This window comes from Aotus nancymaae, unplaced genomic scaffold (genome assembly GCF_030222135.1).
Source record: "Aotus nancymaae isolate 86718 unplaced genomic scaffold, 86718_ANA_hifiasm-v0.15.2.pri h1tg000018l, whole genome shotgun sequence".
In the NCBI taxonomy this organism is placed as follows: domain Eukaryota; kingdom Metazoa; phylum Chordata; class Mammalia; order Primates; family Aotidae; genus Aotus; species Aotus nancymaae.
Window position 1 is genome coordinate 18,311,151 of NW_026988430.1, and position 16,714 is coordinate 18,327,864.

At 47.4% G+C, this 16,714-nt stretch overlaps 1 protein-coding gene across 7 annotated transcripts; it reads right to left on the reverse strand.

The window, feature by feature from the left end:
* Positions 1-1,176: 1,176 nt before the first annotated feature.
* On the reverse strand, positions 1,177-16,602 carry CNTROB (centrobin, centriole duplication and spindle assembly protein). 7 transcript variants are annotated; one of them, XM_012457525.3, is made up of 20 exons: positions 16,030-16,602; positions 15,481-15,796; positions 13,993-14,077; positions 13,671-13,752; positions 13,070-13,226; positions 11,708-11,824; positions 11,372-11,488; positions 10,924-11,022; positions 10,130-10,366; positions 9,646-9,792; positions 6,895-7,028; positions 6,172-6,297; positions 5,791-5,953; positions 4,455-4,713; positions 3,027-3,178; positions 2,769-2,832; positions 2,423-2,593; positions 2,133-2,265; positions 1,618-1,690; positions 1,177-1,370 (listed from the first exon to the last, which is right to left on the reverse strand). In XM_012457525.3, exons 2-20 carry the CDS (start codon positions 15,748-15,750, stop codon positions 1,245-1,247), a joined length of 2,712 nt encoding a protein of 903 aa, XP_012312948.2. In that variant the 5' UTR covers positions 15,751-15,796; positions 16,030-16,602; the 3' UTR covers positions 1,177-1,244. The 7 variants fall into 7 exon arrangements, with proteins under 7 accessions (XP_012312948.2, XP_012312947.2, XP_012312951.2 ...); XM_012457524.3 differs by having other exon boundaries at positions 15,481-15,874; XM_012457528.3 differs by having other exon boundaries at positions 15,481-15,556; positions 16,030-16,111.
* Positions 16,603-16,714: the final 112 nt, after the last annotated feature.

Consider the following 16,714-nt stretch of genomic DNA (forward strand, 5'->3'; position numbering starts at 1 on the left):
AGGTTTGAGATGGTATCTCATTGTGGGATTTTGCATTAAATTGATTTGCATTTCTCTCATGATTAGTAATGAGCATTTTTTCAAATGTTTGTTGGGCGCTTGCACGTCTCCTTTTGATAAGTGTCTGTTCATGTCATCGGCCCATTTTTTAATGGAGTTGTTTGTTTTATCCTTGTTGATTTAAGTTCCTAATAGATTCTGGATATTAGACCTTTGTCAAATGCATAGTTTGATAATATTTTCTCCCATTCTGTAACTTGTCTGTTTACTCTGTTGATAGTCTCTTTTGCTGTGCAGAAACTCTTTAGTTTCAATTAGGACCCAGCACTCTAATCTTTTATACATGTTTTAAAGCCACAAGAATGAAAACTACAGCAACAATATGTCTGCTGGCTAGAGTAGAATCTGCCAATCTGAATCCTACCAATGCAACCTGTGAGAATTATTTTCCCTTAAAAGAGAAAACTTTCTCCCCATCAACCACATTTTGACTCAAACTCTTTATACAATAACTTGCTCTTATTAAAAGTATGGGTCTTAGCCGGGCATGGTGGCTCACACCTGTAATCCCAGCACTTTGGGAGGCTGAGGCGGATGGATCACCTGAGGTCGGGAGTTCGAGACCAGCCTGACCAACATGGAGAAACCCCGTCTCTACTAAAAACACAAAATTAGCTGGGCGTGGTGATGCATGCCTGTAATCCCAGCTACTCAGGAGGCCAAGGCAGGAGTATCACTTGAACCCAGGAGGCAGAGGTTGTAGTGAGCCAAGATCATGCCACTGCACTCCAGCCTGAGCAACAAGAGCGAAATTCCATCTCAAAAAAGGAAAGAAAAATTTGGGTCTTTTCTGATTATTAAAGTAACATATACTTGTTTTAGAAAATTTGGAAAATACAGAAATATATTAAAAAACTAAGAATCACCCATAATTCCACTACCAACCAGAGTTCATTGCTCTGAGGTTTTAGCCTTTACCCACTGAATCTCAGCCGCTCCAACTTCCAAAATCTTGTCATAAACCATCTTCCAAAGCATTCATGTCTTTTCCCACAGAAATGACATATAAACACATAACATATAAAAAAAATACTCAAACCAAATGTGGTTTCTTTACAAAGTGATTTCCTACAAAACCTCCATTTTCCAAGTTCCTATGAGCCAGAGACTCTGATACAGACTACTGAACATTTATTAAAATAACAACAATGAGAGAAGAAAGAAGAGGAGAGAGAGTAGGGGGTTCATCTCCAGACTCCCCCCCGGCTCCTCATGCTACCTGGGGCAGGGTGCCCACTTTTTTTCCGTGCGGGAGGTTTCTCAGTCTTGGGGGCTGTAGCAAGGCGGCGAGGGACAGCCTGGGAGGGAATCTGAGAGTTGATGGAAGAGTAAGGAAGAAGTCAGCATCAGATCCTCTCAATTCCCCACCCCACTGAGGAAAGGCAAGTGGAGAGAGCCAGACGAGTCCACAGGGAGGAAAGGCCATGCTACAGAATGCAGGGACGGAATGCAAGGGGCAGGCAATGAGAGCACAGCCAGCCAGGGAGTGCACAGAAGTGAAGGAACTGGTCAGTGAGAGCCCTTTTCTCCCCTGATCCCTGCTTGACTTTCCCTCACCTCTTTCCGGGGGATCTCACCCAAGCGGGAGTCTGTGTTCCTTCTGGGGACATTATCCCCTCGGCCATCAGTCCTGCCACACAAATCAAAGGTATGAGGATAGGGAGCTCTGTCCCCCCGATTACCCAATATGGGATTCTGTCTCTTAAGAATAAGAACAAACTTGATAGACCTGGGCATCAAATGACCAGAGACATTAGCAGAAACAAACATTGAGTTATACCACCTAGTCAAAATTCTAGGATGCTGAGTTTTGAGCTGTTGGGTAAAGAGGGAAAAACGAAGGTAGAGAGACCCAGAGAATACTTTTTTGTTTAGAAGAAAACAGCAGCAGAAAGAAGAGACAAAAGAAGAGTGTGGGGCAGTAAGAGGGTATCTGTGGATCCACATCTCATGCTTCACTTTCCTCCCCAGAAAAGGACAACAATTCTATTCAGTGTACAATAAACCCACTCCACTCTGCATAATCCAGCTTCCACCCTCCGAATCCTTTTTCCTTCCTCCCAGGCTTGTACCCGCTGTGTTCCAGCCTCTTCAGGTAGAGCAGCAGATCCTCAGCAGGCAGAGCCCCCCAGCCCCGAGCCTGGTAGAGTCGCAACAGTTGAGACACCTCCATCAGCTGCCTTGGGAATGTGAGCCCATCTCCACCTGAGAGATATCAATAATCACAGGCCTCATCCTAGGACCCCTCTCCCTAGCCCTCAGCCCATTTCCCCAGGAATTCAGAAGGGCCTTAAGTGCCTGTACTGGATCCACATGCAGGACTGTCCCTCTTTCTTCCCCTAGTAAACCAGGACCTGCTCACCTCTCTCTGAGGAACCACTGCTGGGGCCACTGCCTTGTGAATGGGAGAAGGGAAGCTCATGGACCCGGAAAAGACTAGACGCCATGGCTAAGGGAACTTTGGTTTTGTGGACAGGGGGTGGAAGACGTGGCACTTGAGGGGCTTCCCCCCAAGATGGGATAGTCAGAGGACCTAGCAAAAGGAAAGAGAGCCAAGAATCAGAAAATGGGCAAAGAGTCAAGGAAGTCCCACCACCCAGTATTTATAAGGCTTTATCATTTTACCAGCTCCTAAAAATTCATTCTAGATAACCAACTCCCATCTTTTCCAGGCCTCAGCCCCAACTGTCTTCAGAGTTGGAACTCACCAGACTTAGGCGGCAACAGGTCGACAGAAGGGTTCTCATTGTTCTGGGGCACTGTCTCCAGCAACTGTGGGTGAATAAGATAGTCAAGTTCCCCAGGAACTGATAGAGAAAAAGGCCTAGGGATCAGAGAGAAAAAGCTAGAAAAAAAGAGTTAGTCATAAACAGGGAATGAGGCCAGAGTCCTGGATTTCTAGAGCAGAAAAAGGAAAGGAGAAAGGGAAGAAGAAAATGAGCTAGTCTAGGTGGAATCTCTCTTACCTGGTGCAAGAAATTCTTGAGGCCCTCCAGTTGGGCAGGCGGCAGCCCTTGCTTTACCAGGCTTTCCCCGTCAGGTCCAGGATCTTCCTCAGGGAATGGCCGTTCTGCCCTATGATCTGGATGGAAGGCCCCGAGCGCAGAGAAGGCCCCAGCTACAAAGGGAAACAGGTGTGGGTGGGTGGAAATGTGTTCAAGGGGGAAGGGGCTCCTCCACAAATCAACTCACCTAATACTCAGAAGAAAGGGGCCTATTAAACGTTGGAGGAACATCACAGCTAGGAGAAGATGAAAATGGAGGTTTAAAGGAACTGGAGAGGGAAGGGTTGGAGGTGACTGGGAGATGGCACAGCTGAATTCTAAGACAGAAACATAGGCAGAAGAAGAAAGCTGTGATACTCAAACTCTAAATATCCTCACTAACTCCTTGAAGAATGGAAATGAGTAAGATACATGTTCTGATCTCTTCCCCAGAATATGCCCCCATTCTTTTATTATTATCACATAATTTTAAAGATTTTAATTGTGATACAACTAATCTTTTTTTTTTTTGAGACAGTCTTACTGTGTGGCCCAGGCTGGAGTACAATGGCACCTTCTTACTTCACTATAGCCCCAAACTCCTTGGCTTAAGCAATCCTTCTGTCTCAGCCTCCCTGAGTAGCTGGAAATTCAAGTGTGTGCCACCACACCCAGCTGCTTTTTAAATTTTTTGTAGAGATGAGATCTCACTATATTGGTCAGACTGGTCTGGAACTCCTGGCATCAAGCCATCCTCCCACCTCAGCCTCCTAAAGTGCTAGGATTACAGGTGTGAGCCATTGCATCTGGCCCCATCCCCCATTTTTAATTCAACCTAGGTTGTCATGTTTGTACCAACAGAAGACCCTTATCCACTCAAATCACAGCTGACATTAAACTAGGGGTGGACACCACACCCAAAATTAGCCAATCCAGTCAGATGGCCTCTTTAAACTGGACCTAAAAAACTGAGACACCGATGTCTCTATAAATGTCTAGAGGCTCAGCTAGAGTCAGTGTCACAGCTGGTCAAACCCATGTGTAAAGTGAAGTTATGAGGGGCAAGAGCCTTGACTGAGAGAGAATGCTAGTCTAAGAGTAGATGTGCAGGAGAGGTGGACCTAGGAGACTACACAGGACCACAGAGAAGGGCCAGCTAGCTGCCTCAGTTCCCAATAGTGTCCCTGTTCCCAACTCCAGTTCTCATTAAGTCCAGCAATGTCACATTTCCATGAGATCTCAATCTCTTTATCTGGACAAACGTGAACAGATTTCTGCTTCTTGCAACTTGTGATCACTAAAGACATCTGGGAAACTAAATGCTCAAGTGTCAGACAGAAAGCAAGATATGGAAGAGGGAACCAATTCATGCACAGAAGGGGAACCCCAGTGACTTCTGTCCCCAGTTACCTGTGGATGAAGTGACATCTGGTTTGGGTTCCAGGGGTTGGAAAGAATGCTGGCTTTGAAAAGAGGGGCCCAACAGGAGGCTGAGATCTGAGGAGGAACTACAAAGAACAGGAGGCACTCCAGGTAGCTCGTCCCTTGCTTCCCGACTCTGCTGCAATACAGGCTTCAGGGCCACGGCCGCAGGAGCCATAGTCCCGACCCTCCTCTCCTCCTTCTCCGGCTCCTGAGGCCCAGGGCTGGAAGGTCCAGCAGGAGGAATCTGACCAGGAGAGAGGCAGAAAAAAGGGTCAAAGCATAGGTTTAAAGAGATAAAACATGGTACAAACATTTTAATAAGATTATAAATTTCTAGCTGCAGTGGCTCACACCTGTAATCCCAACACTTTGGGAGACTGAGGTGGGAGAATCGTTTGAAGCTAGACATTTGAGACCAGCCCTGGCAACATGGAGAGACTCCATCTCTACAAAAATTTTAAAAATTAGCTGGAGGCAGTGTCACATGCCTGTAGTCCCAGCTACTCAGGAAGCTGAGGAGGGAAGATTGCTTGAGCCCAGCCTGGGCAACAGAGTGAGACCTTGTCTCAAATAAACACATAAATAATAAATATTTAAATAAACAAAATTAAAATTAAAATGTCATAAGTTTTTCTTCTTTTTCTTTTTTTGAGATGAGGTCTCACTATGTTGCCTAGGCTGGTCTTGAACTCCTGAGGTCAAGTGATCTTTCTGCTTTAGCCTCCCATATAGCTGAGATTACAGGTGCACCACCACACCTGGCTAGAATTTCATAATGAAAAGTAGGAAGTATCAATATATGAAGGGCTAGGAAGTGAGACTTCCTACTCTACTCTGGGGCAGGACTTGGGAACAATTTTTGGCCCTTTCCCTCATAATTAATTCAGCCATCCCTCCACAAAACTAGTACCACATTTTGTCACCTCTTGGGACTGGGAGACAAGAGTTATGCCAGTAAGCTATGGCCATGGAAAAAAGGATTTATTTTGCTGAGGCAGTTATTATTTGGAAAAGTCCACTGATTTTTTTTCCCCCGATGTAGGCCTTGGGAGCTGAACTTAGTACTTCCCTTGGGAGGGAGCTAGATTTCCAAAGAAGGAATCTAGAACACAATTCTTGCTGGGCATGGTAGCTCATGCCTGGAATCCCAGCACTTTGGGAGTCAGAGGTGGGAGGATCACTTGAGCATAGGAGTTCGAGGCTGCAGTGAGCCATGATCGCACCAGTACACTCCAGCCTGAGCAAGAGTGAGACCCTATCTCAAAAATAAAAATAAAAATAGAACACAAATGAGAAGCTTAGCTCAAGGGGCAATGCCTACTGGCGGGTTGGGCAGCGGGAGAGTGGTGCTGAGCAGCTGAGTGGCCTCATCCCAGTGGGCCTGCAGCATGGCCTGCAGTCGTTCCACCAGCTCCGCCCGCTGCTCCTCCAGCTGTTGGTTCCCACTCTGAAGTTCACATACTCGTGCTTGCTCACGGGCCAGTCTGAAGAAAAGAAAGGAGAGGTGACTCAGGGCCTTTAAGGAAGAAGAGACTTGGAGGCTATAAAGAGCCAGAGGGGAATATCAGACATTCTGAAAGGACCTGGGGCCCATATAGTGGAGACAGATCAACCAAGGGAGCAGCTCCTTACCGTTCCCAGTTTGGGCTCTACCCATGGGAAAGGGGCTGGGGCCTGACAGGGGCACTCGGGAGACCAGTACCTGAGCTCGTAGTCCTCAGCCACCTGCTGCTGCCGTTCCTCTCGTTCTGCCATTTCCACCTTGAACTGAGCCAGCTGACTGGCCAGCTCCTGCTGGTGCTGTCCGCTGAGGTCCTGCAGCTGCTTCCTAAAGGGCATAGGTAGGAAAAGAGGCCTGAGACTGGAGACAGAAGTGACCAACTGAGAAAAAGACATCATGTGTGCATGTGACAGTGACCCAGATAGCCAGTCAGCCAGTCTGGCCATGGCACAGGAAGAGACAAGGACAAAGCTAGAGGCTTAGGATGGGTTCCTCAGAAGTAGAGACTTAAATAAAGAAACTTATTTCAGAAGCATTTCCAGGAAATCTTGGCAGCAGAATGGGGGTGAGGAGAAGTGAGGCCGGGCTGGGAAGAGGCTCAGTCCCACAGAGCAGCTCTGGAGACAGCGCAGGTCATACATCAGCATGGTCCAGCAAGGGAGTGGACCATCTATCATTCTACACCCATCAGTTCTTGGTTAAGGGCTATGCCCTATGGGATGAAAATTCCCAGGCACTTCTGGCTTTCCGTGAACGCATGAAGGCAGCCCTCCCAAGACAGATTCAGGGCTTGGCTGATAGGAGTTAGCGCACCCTGGAAGCCACAGTGCTGGACAATGGCAAAGAGAACATGGGCCTGGACAACGATTCAGGACAACTTCCTGCTGTGGCTGGGAGAAGTGATACCCAGTGAGTCCCATGTACCTGTGCTGTTCCCTGAGGGAGGCTGCTTGCCGTAGGCTGCTCTCCTGAGCCTGCGCCAGCCGCTCTGTCACCCGCTGCTCCAGCTGCACAGCCAGCTCTGACTCCATCTGGATCCGCTGGCTTTCATACCGGGCCTGGGAGTGAAGAAGGTGGGATAATGGTCAGCTCAAATCTGTTTGGACTTAGAAGAGGATGGAGGATATAATGTAGACAAAATCCAGTACCAACTTTCCCCCTCATAGGAGATGAAGAACAAGAATTTTGCCTTCATTCTTGTGTGAATGAAAGAGTGAAAGAGGTTCCCTTTCCTTATTAAACCATGAGATATTCACACCTTAAAATACATCAAAGTGAGGAGGGAGGGGAGGGGAGAAAAAATAAAAATAAAAAAAGTAGAAAAAAAATACATCAAAGTGAAAATGACTTTAGGTGAAAGACATAAATTTCTTAGCTAAAATAAATGTTCACTAGAGCAATCAAATTCATTCTATATGTCTGAGATAACATACCCTGAGTACAGAACCTGAAAGCCAGTAGGCATTCAATAAATGTCAGTGCCTCTTCCTCCTTAAGCAGTCAGCCTATAAGTGTCTCTATTTTCTCACCCATAGTCCTTCTTCAACTCACTAAAATCTGATTTCCATGTATAGTACTTTACTGCAAAGAACTCAATTTCTAAATCCAAATAGCGGTTATTTTCTCAGCACCTGCTTTTAGACAGGGTCTTGCGCTGTTGCTCAGGCTAAAGTGCAGTGGCACGATCATGGCTCATTGCAGTCTTGACCTCCCAGACTCCAGTAATCCTCCCTCCTCAGCCTTCAGAGTAGCTGGCACTACAAACTTGTGCCACTACGCCCAGCTAATCTTTTTGTTTTTTTTGTAGAGGTTGGGTCTCATTATGTTGCCCAGGCTGGTCTCAAACTCTTGGACTCAAGTAATCCTCCCACTTTAGCCTCCCAAAATGCTGGGATTACAGGCATGAGCCACCACACCTGGCCCTTTCTTAGTCCTTTTTTTTTTTTTGAGACTGGGTCTCGCTCCTGTCACCCAGGCTGGAGTGCAGAGGCGTGATCACAGCTCATTGCAGCCTCCACTTCCAGGGCTCAGTTGATCCTCCCACCTCAGCCTCCCAAGTAGCCAGGACTACAGGTGCACACCACTATACCCAATTAATTTTTTGTATTTTCAGCAGAGTTTAGGTTTTGCCATGTTACGCCCAGGATGGTCTTGAACTCCTGGGCTCAAGCAATCTGCTCGTCTTGGCCTCTCAAAGTGCTGGGATTACTGGCATGAGCCACCACACCTGGCTGCTTTCTTAGTCTTTATTGAATATGATCTCATTGTTACAGCTGACACCCTAGGTCAATTTTTTTTTTTTTTTTTTTGAGATGGAGTCTCATTCTGTTGCCCAGGCTGGAGTGCAAGGGCACAATCTCACCTCACTGCAACCTCCACCTTAAGGGTTCAAGCGACTCTCCTACCTCAGCCTCCTGAGTAGCCAGGACTACAGGTGCATGCCACCACACTCAGCTAATTTTTGTATTTTTAGGAGAGAGGCGGTTTCACCATGTTGGCCAGGCTGATCTCAAACTCCTGGGCTCAAGTGATCCATCCGCCTTGGCCTCCCACAGTGCTGGGATTACAGGTGTTAGCCACCACACCAGACCAAAGGAGTGTGTTTCTCAAATGCTGGCCTCACTGACCTAGTAATTGGGTACTTCCTTAAGTTAACCATTTATAAGGAACATAGCCTCTCAGACTGGCTTGCATCTGGAAAATTCACCAATTTGTCCTTAACACACGTTTTATACATAAAAACAGAGGCCCACAAAGGTCAAAATACCAGCTAAAAGTAGAACTGAGTGCCCTAAGTCCTAATGCAGTACTCTTTCCTCTTCAACGCTGTGTCTCCACCGTGGGCTGGAACACAGCTCTCTCCAATTCTTTCCCCTATTCTAGAGATCAGAAACTACAGCCCAATTCAGGCTTCCATTGCCTGTTTATATAAGTTATACTGGAATACAGCTGTGCCCATTTGTTTATGTACAGTTTCAGCTACTTTTGTGGTATAATAGCAGAGTTGGGTAGTTGCAACTGAGACCATACAACCCACAAAGCTAAAAATATTTACTGTCTGGCCCTTTACAGAAAAAGTTCACCAACCCCTGCTCTATTCCATGGCAAGAGTCTGACTAGTTTGAATTTAAAATTCAATGTGCTAGCTAGATGGAAAGTGTTTTTCAAAGTGTAATTATATCTGACAATTTTCTAGTCCAATTCTGTGCCAGGCCATGTGCTGTTATGGAAGTTTCATAAGTAAATTAAACAATCATTGCCCTCCTTGGTCCCTGACCTACTCAGAGAAATTAAAACAAGTGACTGAAGTAATGAGAGTTACAAAGCATACTGTTACCATTGGAATCCAGTCTCCAACAAATGCTTCCACCTGCTCTGTCAACCTACTAAGTGTGGTGTCATCTCTTAAAATAACATTAGGTATCTTTAATAAATTAAAATCCATTTAATCCTAAAAGTAACACTAGATCAGTCTGACACATTGTGGGAAATGGTCACTCAGTGAGAAATGGCTCTGAGTTTAGGACAGAAAACCACCCATACTACATAGAAACTGTTAATGGAATTAAACCCCAAATACCTGAAATAGGAGTGTCTGCCACAACTCCTGCGAGGTCCCTTGGCCTCAGATCTACTGCTCTCAGAAAAACCCTCCAGAACCCTCTGCCTTCTGACCTGCACCAAGCTCATTTCCAGCTGCAGGGCATCTCTCTCTCTCCGAGCCGTGTCCAGCTCTCCTTCCAACCGCCGCACCTCAGACTGCACCAATACCAACTGGTGCTGGGTTTCCCGTGCTGCCTGGGCTTCCCTCTGACCCTTCTCCTATGAAAGACAAATTAAACATAAGTACATACCTCATTTCCTATCTCCTAGTTACCTCTACTCCCCAAGTTATCCTCCGAAGCCCTAAAGCCCAAGCTTCCCCTCTCCTCCCATTTGTCTTATTTCCCCATCACTGTTTAATTTCACTCTTTGGCCTTTCATGTATTCAATACCCCCAGCCCTTCCTGCTGGCCCCACACTCTCAACCCTGTCTTCCACATATGGCTCTCTCCACTCCTGCCTATGTACATCCCCTATTTTAACATTCCATCCCATTCAATTATTTTGCCCTTCATCTAGTCTCTAGTTCCTCAACTCTTCCAACTGCCACTTTTACCTTCTCCCTTTCCAGCTGAGCCTGGCTCTCCATCTGCAGCACCTGGTAGTGTTCCTTAAGCTGGAGTTCTTGCTGGGCCCAGGTCTGCCGTTCTTCTTCTAGGGCAGCCTGAAGAGCCTCCAACGCTCGATGCTCACTCAGTTGCCCAGCCCGAGCTGCATCCCGCTCTTCCTGCAGGGCACAGCACCGCTGCTGCTCTACCTCTAAGCTCAGGGTCAGAGCTTGCCTTTCCTCTTCCTATAGATTCAGAAGAAAACCAGGATCCTTAGTAGGCCCTTAAGAGACTAGCAGTCTGCCCTCTGAACCTCATACAATGTGCCTGCTGAGAATTATGCCCATTAAAAACACAATAATTAGGCCAGGACTAATGGCTCATGCCTGTAATCCCAGCACTTTGGGAGGCCGAGGCAGGGGGATCACCTGAGGTCAGGAGTTCAGAGATTAGCCTGGTCCGACATGGTGAAATCCTGTCTCTACTAAAAACATAAAAATTAGTTGGGTGTGGTGGTGGGTGCCTGTGATCCCAGCTACTTGGGAGGCTGAGGTAGGAGAATCACTTGAACCTGGGAAGCAGAGGTTGCAGTGAGCCAAGATCGCACCATTGCACTCCAGCCTAGGTGACAGGGCAAGACTCCATCTCAAAAATATACCAAAAAACCCCAAAAGCACAATAGTTGACTGGCACAGTCAGGCGCAGTGGCTTATGCCTATAATCCCAGCACTTTGGGAGGCTGAGGCATGCAAATCATCTGAGGTCAGCTTCCAGTGGAATTAACCCAGTCCAGTCTTCTCACCAGTGTCTCTCTTTCCCGTTGCTGCAGTCTGGCACTTTCCTGCTCACGATTCAGGGCCTCCATGGCCTCAGAAAGGCTTTGTTCCAGGCGGGTTACTGTCTTTCAGGAAGAGAGGAATACAGGGCAGAGGAACCATGGGAAATCTCTGTGTTTTATATTTTATAAAGCATTGACAATGTAAACTTGAAACTTTAGAGTTAACTAAATGACTGAGGGGCCAAGCAGAAGACGACATGGTGTGGGAAAAATTAAGAAGACATTGATGATGCAAGTTGGACAGCAGAAACAGTTAAAGGAGAAGAATGGAGGGATGAGAAGAAATTTCAAGACAGCTATAACAAGATTGAGGTCAATCTGTTGGGAACCCTAATTCTAGAGCTATTTCTGCCCCTTTCCACCTAGAGATCTGTGACTCAGGTTCTAATGCCATATACTCCAGGGTGCTCACCTCCTGCTGCTTGCTTCTGGTGAGCTCTGCTGCCTGGCGTTCCTCTTGAAGTCCCCTGAGAACCTCTGTCCGCTCAGCCTCATGCCGGTTCCAGCCCTCCACCACACGGGCCAGGGTCTCAGGTAGGGCAAGTAAGATGGAATTTCAAAATAACTTTTTCGCTCTCTTTCTACCCACAGGGGCAGGGTCAACAGCCATCTTCTCCCAACAATCAGCAAACCAACCTCTTGCCCAGCTCTCAGCATGCACCAAGAAACATCGGTTGGCCACCCCCCTATTTATTATTCCTTAATGCTCTTCATGGAGAGACCCACCCATATTTTGCTACCCTGGCACCTTGTCCAGTTGTTCAATCATGATATCTTTCTTGCGGTCGGCAGCCACAGCCACGGCTAATTGTTGCTGTAGCTCTAACACTCGGGTCTGCAGGCTCTGAATATGGCGCTCACAATGCTGGGGAAAAGGGTGAGATGTCTGGGTGTTGCCCATCTTTTGTATGACCACAGCACCACACTTGCCAGCTCCTCTATGGGGGAATGGGCTGGAGCCAAGAAGCCTGGGTCCCAAGAACAGAATAGGTTTGGAGAGGGAGAATCAGGAAAATTCTGAAGCAAGAACCCTGAAGCTCAAGATCTCCAACACGTTTCTCTACCTTTTCAGGAGGTAAGTGCTTAGATTCCAGGCTTCTCCTTTTCCTGGATCTCCTGAGTAAAAATTCCATAAACCTTTTGGCAGAGGTGCAGCAGCCCACACAGCAAAATGTGCAAAGTTACTCCTACTTTGAGAAGCTCACTGGACACAATGAGTAAACATAGCAAGGATAAAGGGGAAAGCCTTTCATTCATGCCCCAGGAATTTAAAATAGAGAAAGAAGGCCTGGTGCAGTAGCTCACGACTGTAATCCCAGCACTTTGGGAGGATGGGAGATCATGTGGTCAGGAGTTTAAGACCAGCCCGGCCAACATGGTGAAACCCTGTCTCTAGTAAAAACACAAAAATTAGTCAGGCATGGTGGAGCGCGCCTGTAATCCCAGCTACTGGGGAGACTGAGGCAGGAGAATCGCTTGAACCTGGGAGGTAGAGGTTGCAGTGAACTGAGATCACGACAGAGCAAGACTCTGTCTCAAAAAAAAAAAAAGTGTCACGTGACACTGGTTAGAATATTAAAAAAAAAAAAAAAAAAGAGAGAGAGAGAGAAAGAGATACTTCCAAAAATGGCAACCAATGATTTTGACTTTTCCTATGCTTTGTCTATTTCTCTGTCCCCTTCAGATGTTAAGGCAGAGGCTCACAGAGCTAAAGCTCAGTATATCATCAGTAGTTGTAAATCCTGTGCACAAGCTAGCAGAGTTTGTGTCCATTCAACAAACACTTACAGAGTGTTTCTGTGTTAGGTATATTCTAGACCTCAGGCAGCCAGTACTAAGATAAGACAACATTCTGACCCTCATGGATTTTAGATTTTAAAGGGAAGAAAAAAATGAGATCTATCAGAGCGATAAGCTATATGAAGGAAATAAGAAGGTGATCTGACTGACTGCTTAGAGGGAAGATGATAAGACGGATGGTCAAAAAAGGCCTCCCCAGAAAAACATTTGAGCAAAGTTCCAGCTTTCAGGCTCTTAACCCTCAGCCCTTGCACTCGGGTTCCCTCTTTCTAATCTTTGCTGCTTTCAAAAGGAAGCCTTTGCATCTTACCTTGCGGCGGGTATGCTCTGAATCCAATGCATCTCTCAGCCCCTGACAATCTGGGGGGTTGAGTGGAGGCCCTGGCCGAAGGCTGGTATAGCGGGGAAACAGCTCCTCCAGGGCTTGGGCTGAGCTAGATGGAGACAAGTCTTGCAGGGGCCGGGTGCTGAGCAAATCAGGTAGAGAATGTTAGGGTTGGGAAAGCTTTTGGAATCCATTTGTCTAACTGTGATGTTTTACAAATAAGGAAACTGAGACCCAGAGAGGGCAAGAGACTTGCCCAAAGTCATAAAGCTATATAACCATAGCTCCATAAATAACACACGTTTGTGATTCACTTAAAGGTTTCAGCAGAAACAAGCTAACTCTCCTAAGGGGAAGAATGACTGGAGGTTAAGAGAAAAACCAGGTACGAGGCAGCAAATGTCCGTGTTCCTGAAGGAGCAAACAGGGTGGGAGACAGGAGAAAAAGGATGAAAACTGAAAGCTAAGTGTTAAGTCTCTTGGGTTCTTGAGAGGTACAACAGCAATAACGAGAGAAATAAGGAGCAAAACATTTGGATTTCCAAGTAAGCAAGCAAGCTGGCGGAGAACCCCAAGGAGAACTCACTTGAGCAAGGTGGCTGTGCTATCACTGTCAAAGGAGTCCTCTTCCCGTCTCTCTGAGCCAGTGCCAGGAATGAGGGGATCCCCTGCAGGCAGCCAGAGGGACCCCAAAGCCAGGGTCAGGTAATGACCAAAACAGGGGCCACCTGAAGGCCTTCCTTTCCAGTTCCCTCGCTCCTTCACCCCCTCTCCCAAAGAACAGAAGCCTTTTCTCCTGAAATCTCTTGGACAGAGGTTTTCCCAGGATTACAGGTTCCTCTGTCCACTTTCTCTCACCCCTTATATCTAGGTTCTCCTTCATAGTTCTAAGGAAGGGGTTTACTCACGATAGGCTGTATCACGTGAGGTTTGGAGCATGGTCTGGAGCTGACCCCGAACACTTTCCATCTCAAAGATATGCTTAGAACCATCCTAGAAAAAAGCCACATGGAAATCAGATGCCATCTGTGTTGTCTGTCTCCTACTTACTGCCGGGGCAGAATTTTTACTCCAGCACTTTGGAAAAGAAGAAAAACCAAACAGATCCAATAAGGGATGTCCTAACTGTGAGTCAGAAACTCAAATACTACAGAAGCCAGAAAGACAGTGTAAATAAATAAATCAGGGAGGTGTAAGACAAGAGTTGTGGTGATTCTTGCCAATTCAAGAACAAATCTAAGGACTGTGTGGCTTGTGGCAATCATTTTCAGACTCTGGAAGACCTAACCAGTCTGCAAATTGACTATGACATCTTTTCTTTTCTTTGGAGATGGAGTCTCGCTCTGTTGCCCTGGCTGGAGTGCAGCAGTGCAATCTCGGCTTACTCCAACCTCCGCCTCCCAGATTCAGGCAATTCTCTGCCTCAGCTTCCCAAGTAGCTGGGATTACAGGTGCATGCCATCATGCCTAGCTAATTTTTTGTATTTTTTTTAGTAGAGACGGGGTTTCACAATCTTGGCCAGGCTGGTCTTGAACTCCTGACCTCATGATCCATCCACCTCAGCCTCCCAAAGTGCTGCAATTAAAGCGTGAGCCACCGCGCCCGGCCGACTATGACACCTTTTCTATACAATACTAATAACTATCTTCTCTGTAACATGTTGTAATAGACTAAACTATGTCTTGATGTACATGCCAAAGTTTGAACCATACTATCAAAATAGTGTTGAGCTGGAAGGATCTGAATTGATATCCTAAGTCCCTATTCCCCTCTTGGGATTAAGAAACCTTACCCATTCCCAGTGCACAGAGAACAGCTCACCAACCTACCTCATAGGTTTGATCTATCTACTTGGAGCAGAGATGTCTCACAAAAAACACTAGGAAGTTTCGTAATTTTCAAATTATGGTGTCCCAGGTCACTCCCTCCCTCATAAGCATGACTGCCTATATAGTTAAAAGGAATATGAAGGGGCTGAGGGCGGTGGCTCATGCTTGTAATCCCAGCACTTTGGGAGGCCAAGGCAGACAGATCACAAGGTCTGGAGTTCGAGACTAGCCTGACCAATATGGTGAAACACCATCTCTACTAAAAATACAAAAATTAGCCGGGGATGGGGGTTCGCACCTTTAGTCCCATCTGCTCAGGAGGCTAAGGCAGAAGAATCACTTGAACCTGGGAGACAGAGATTGCAGTGAGCCTAGATCACACCACTGCACTCCAGCCTGGGTGACAGAGTGAGACTCCGTCTCAAAAAAAAAAAAAAAAAAAAAAAAAATCCAACATTAAGAGTTCAAATCTCATTAAAGCTTTAAAAAAGAAAAAAACCCCACCCCAATCCTTAGCCTCTCTGGTGTCTAGTGCTCCAGTGGTCCCCAAGACACACTTTCCTCACCTTTTTCTTTAAGTTGTTTTCCAATCCGACTGACAAGCTTCGACTCAATTCTTGGGCTAAGCCGTCTAACGCCTCACGAGGTGGGGAGGTGGAGGGTAAATACAGCTGGGCTCGGGCTGTGGCCTCCGCCTGCCGGCTGAGGCGCAAAGAAGCATAGAGCTGGGAGGTCACTTCAGAGGACACTTGGTTGAGCCCAGGGGGTTCTGATGAATCACTCAGGAGATCCTCCGCCCCGAGGGGTGAACTGGTGCTGGCAGCTGATGTTGCCATGAACACAGGGAAGAGACGACCGGAGACAGCAGAGAGCTGGGAGGTTCTGCTTTAGCAAAGTCCAGGAGGAAAAGTTCACGGAGAAAGATTTGGGAGAAGGGAGGAAGACTCCACGCCAAGGATCCTTGGTGAATTAAGGGTATCGAGGCTTTCTGGTTAGAGGAAAGGTTTCCACCAGCTCCAGGGGCCATGGGACTGGGCCAAAGCATCCCTTTCCCCAGCTTCTGGGAATAGTGTTAAGAGGGTGTAGCGCAGAGGGGGTGCGGACAGACGACCTACTGTGGGACAACGGCACCGCTGAAGCTCCTCTTCCCAACTACCAGTGCTGGAAGCAGCAGATCAACTCCGGCACAGGCTATCCCCAGTCAACTGAGCTCTTAAGTTCTCAAACCCAAAACGTCCCAAAGGAAACGGACCCAAATCCCCTAGGGGCCCAATTTCTGTCCCGCTGCCCTACTTGTCCCTCAACTGGCTCCAATCTCAAGAGAGGCAGGAACCTCACGCTCCCCCACCCCTTCACCCGTTCTACCCAAGGTCAGCTTCCTTGTACTTTCCCTCCGACCCCTCCTAGCAAGAAAGCCATAGCAAGCTTCGCTCCCTAGACTCTCTCCCTCCCGACTACCCCAAAAGAAATCTTGTGAACCCTGAGTCACGCCCTTAGTCGTCCCTAAAAAGCACGCTGCCCTCAAGCCTAGCCTAAGATCCTCTGCCCCGAAGACCATCTGGTCCCCACTGCTCTCCACACTTCCAGTTCTCAGCCCACAATTTGCCAAAGTGGGGAGCAAGCGATTGACCTCCTCCCCTGAGATCCCCCGTCTCGCGCCTCCCTCTAAGCTCAAAACCGTTGGCAGCCTCCCGCCCACCGTCCACCGCCCCGCCTCTCTCGCCTCGATGACGTCACTCGCCCGCGAGACTACGCTCGCAGACGCTCACAACACTTCGGTAACCCGAGAGCCTGGCCTCT

Excerpts from the sequence above, each read along its gene's own strand:
- CNTROB (XM_012457525.3), bottom strand. The coding sequence starts at position 15,750 with ATGGCAACATCAGCTGCCAGCACCAGTTCACCCCTCGGGGCGGAGGAT. Across the intron at positions 14,078-15,480 it reads AAAACAACTTAAAGAAAAAG|GATGGTTCTAAGCATATCTT; the intron begins GTGAGGAAAGTG and ends GCTTTTTTCTAG. Across the intron at positions 1,691-2,132 it reads AAGAGGCTGGAACACAGCGG|GACTGATGGCCGAGGGGATA; the intron begins GTACAAGCCTGG and ends TTTGTGTGGCAG.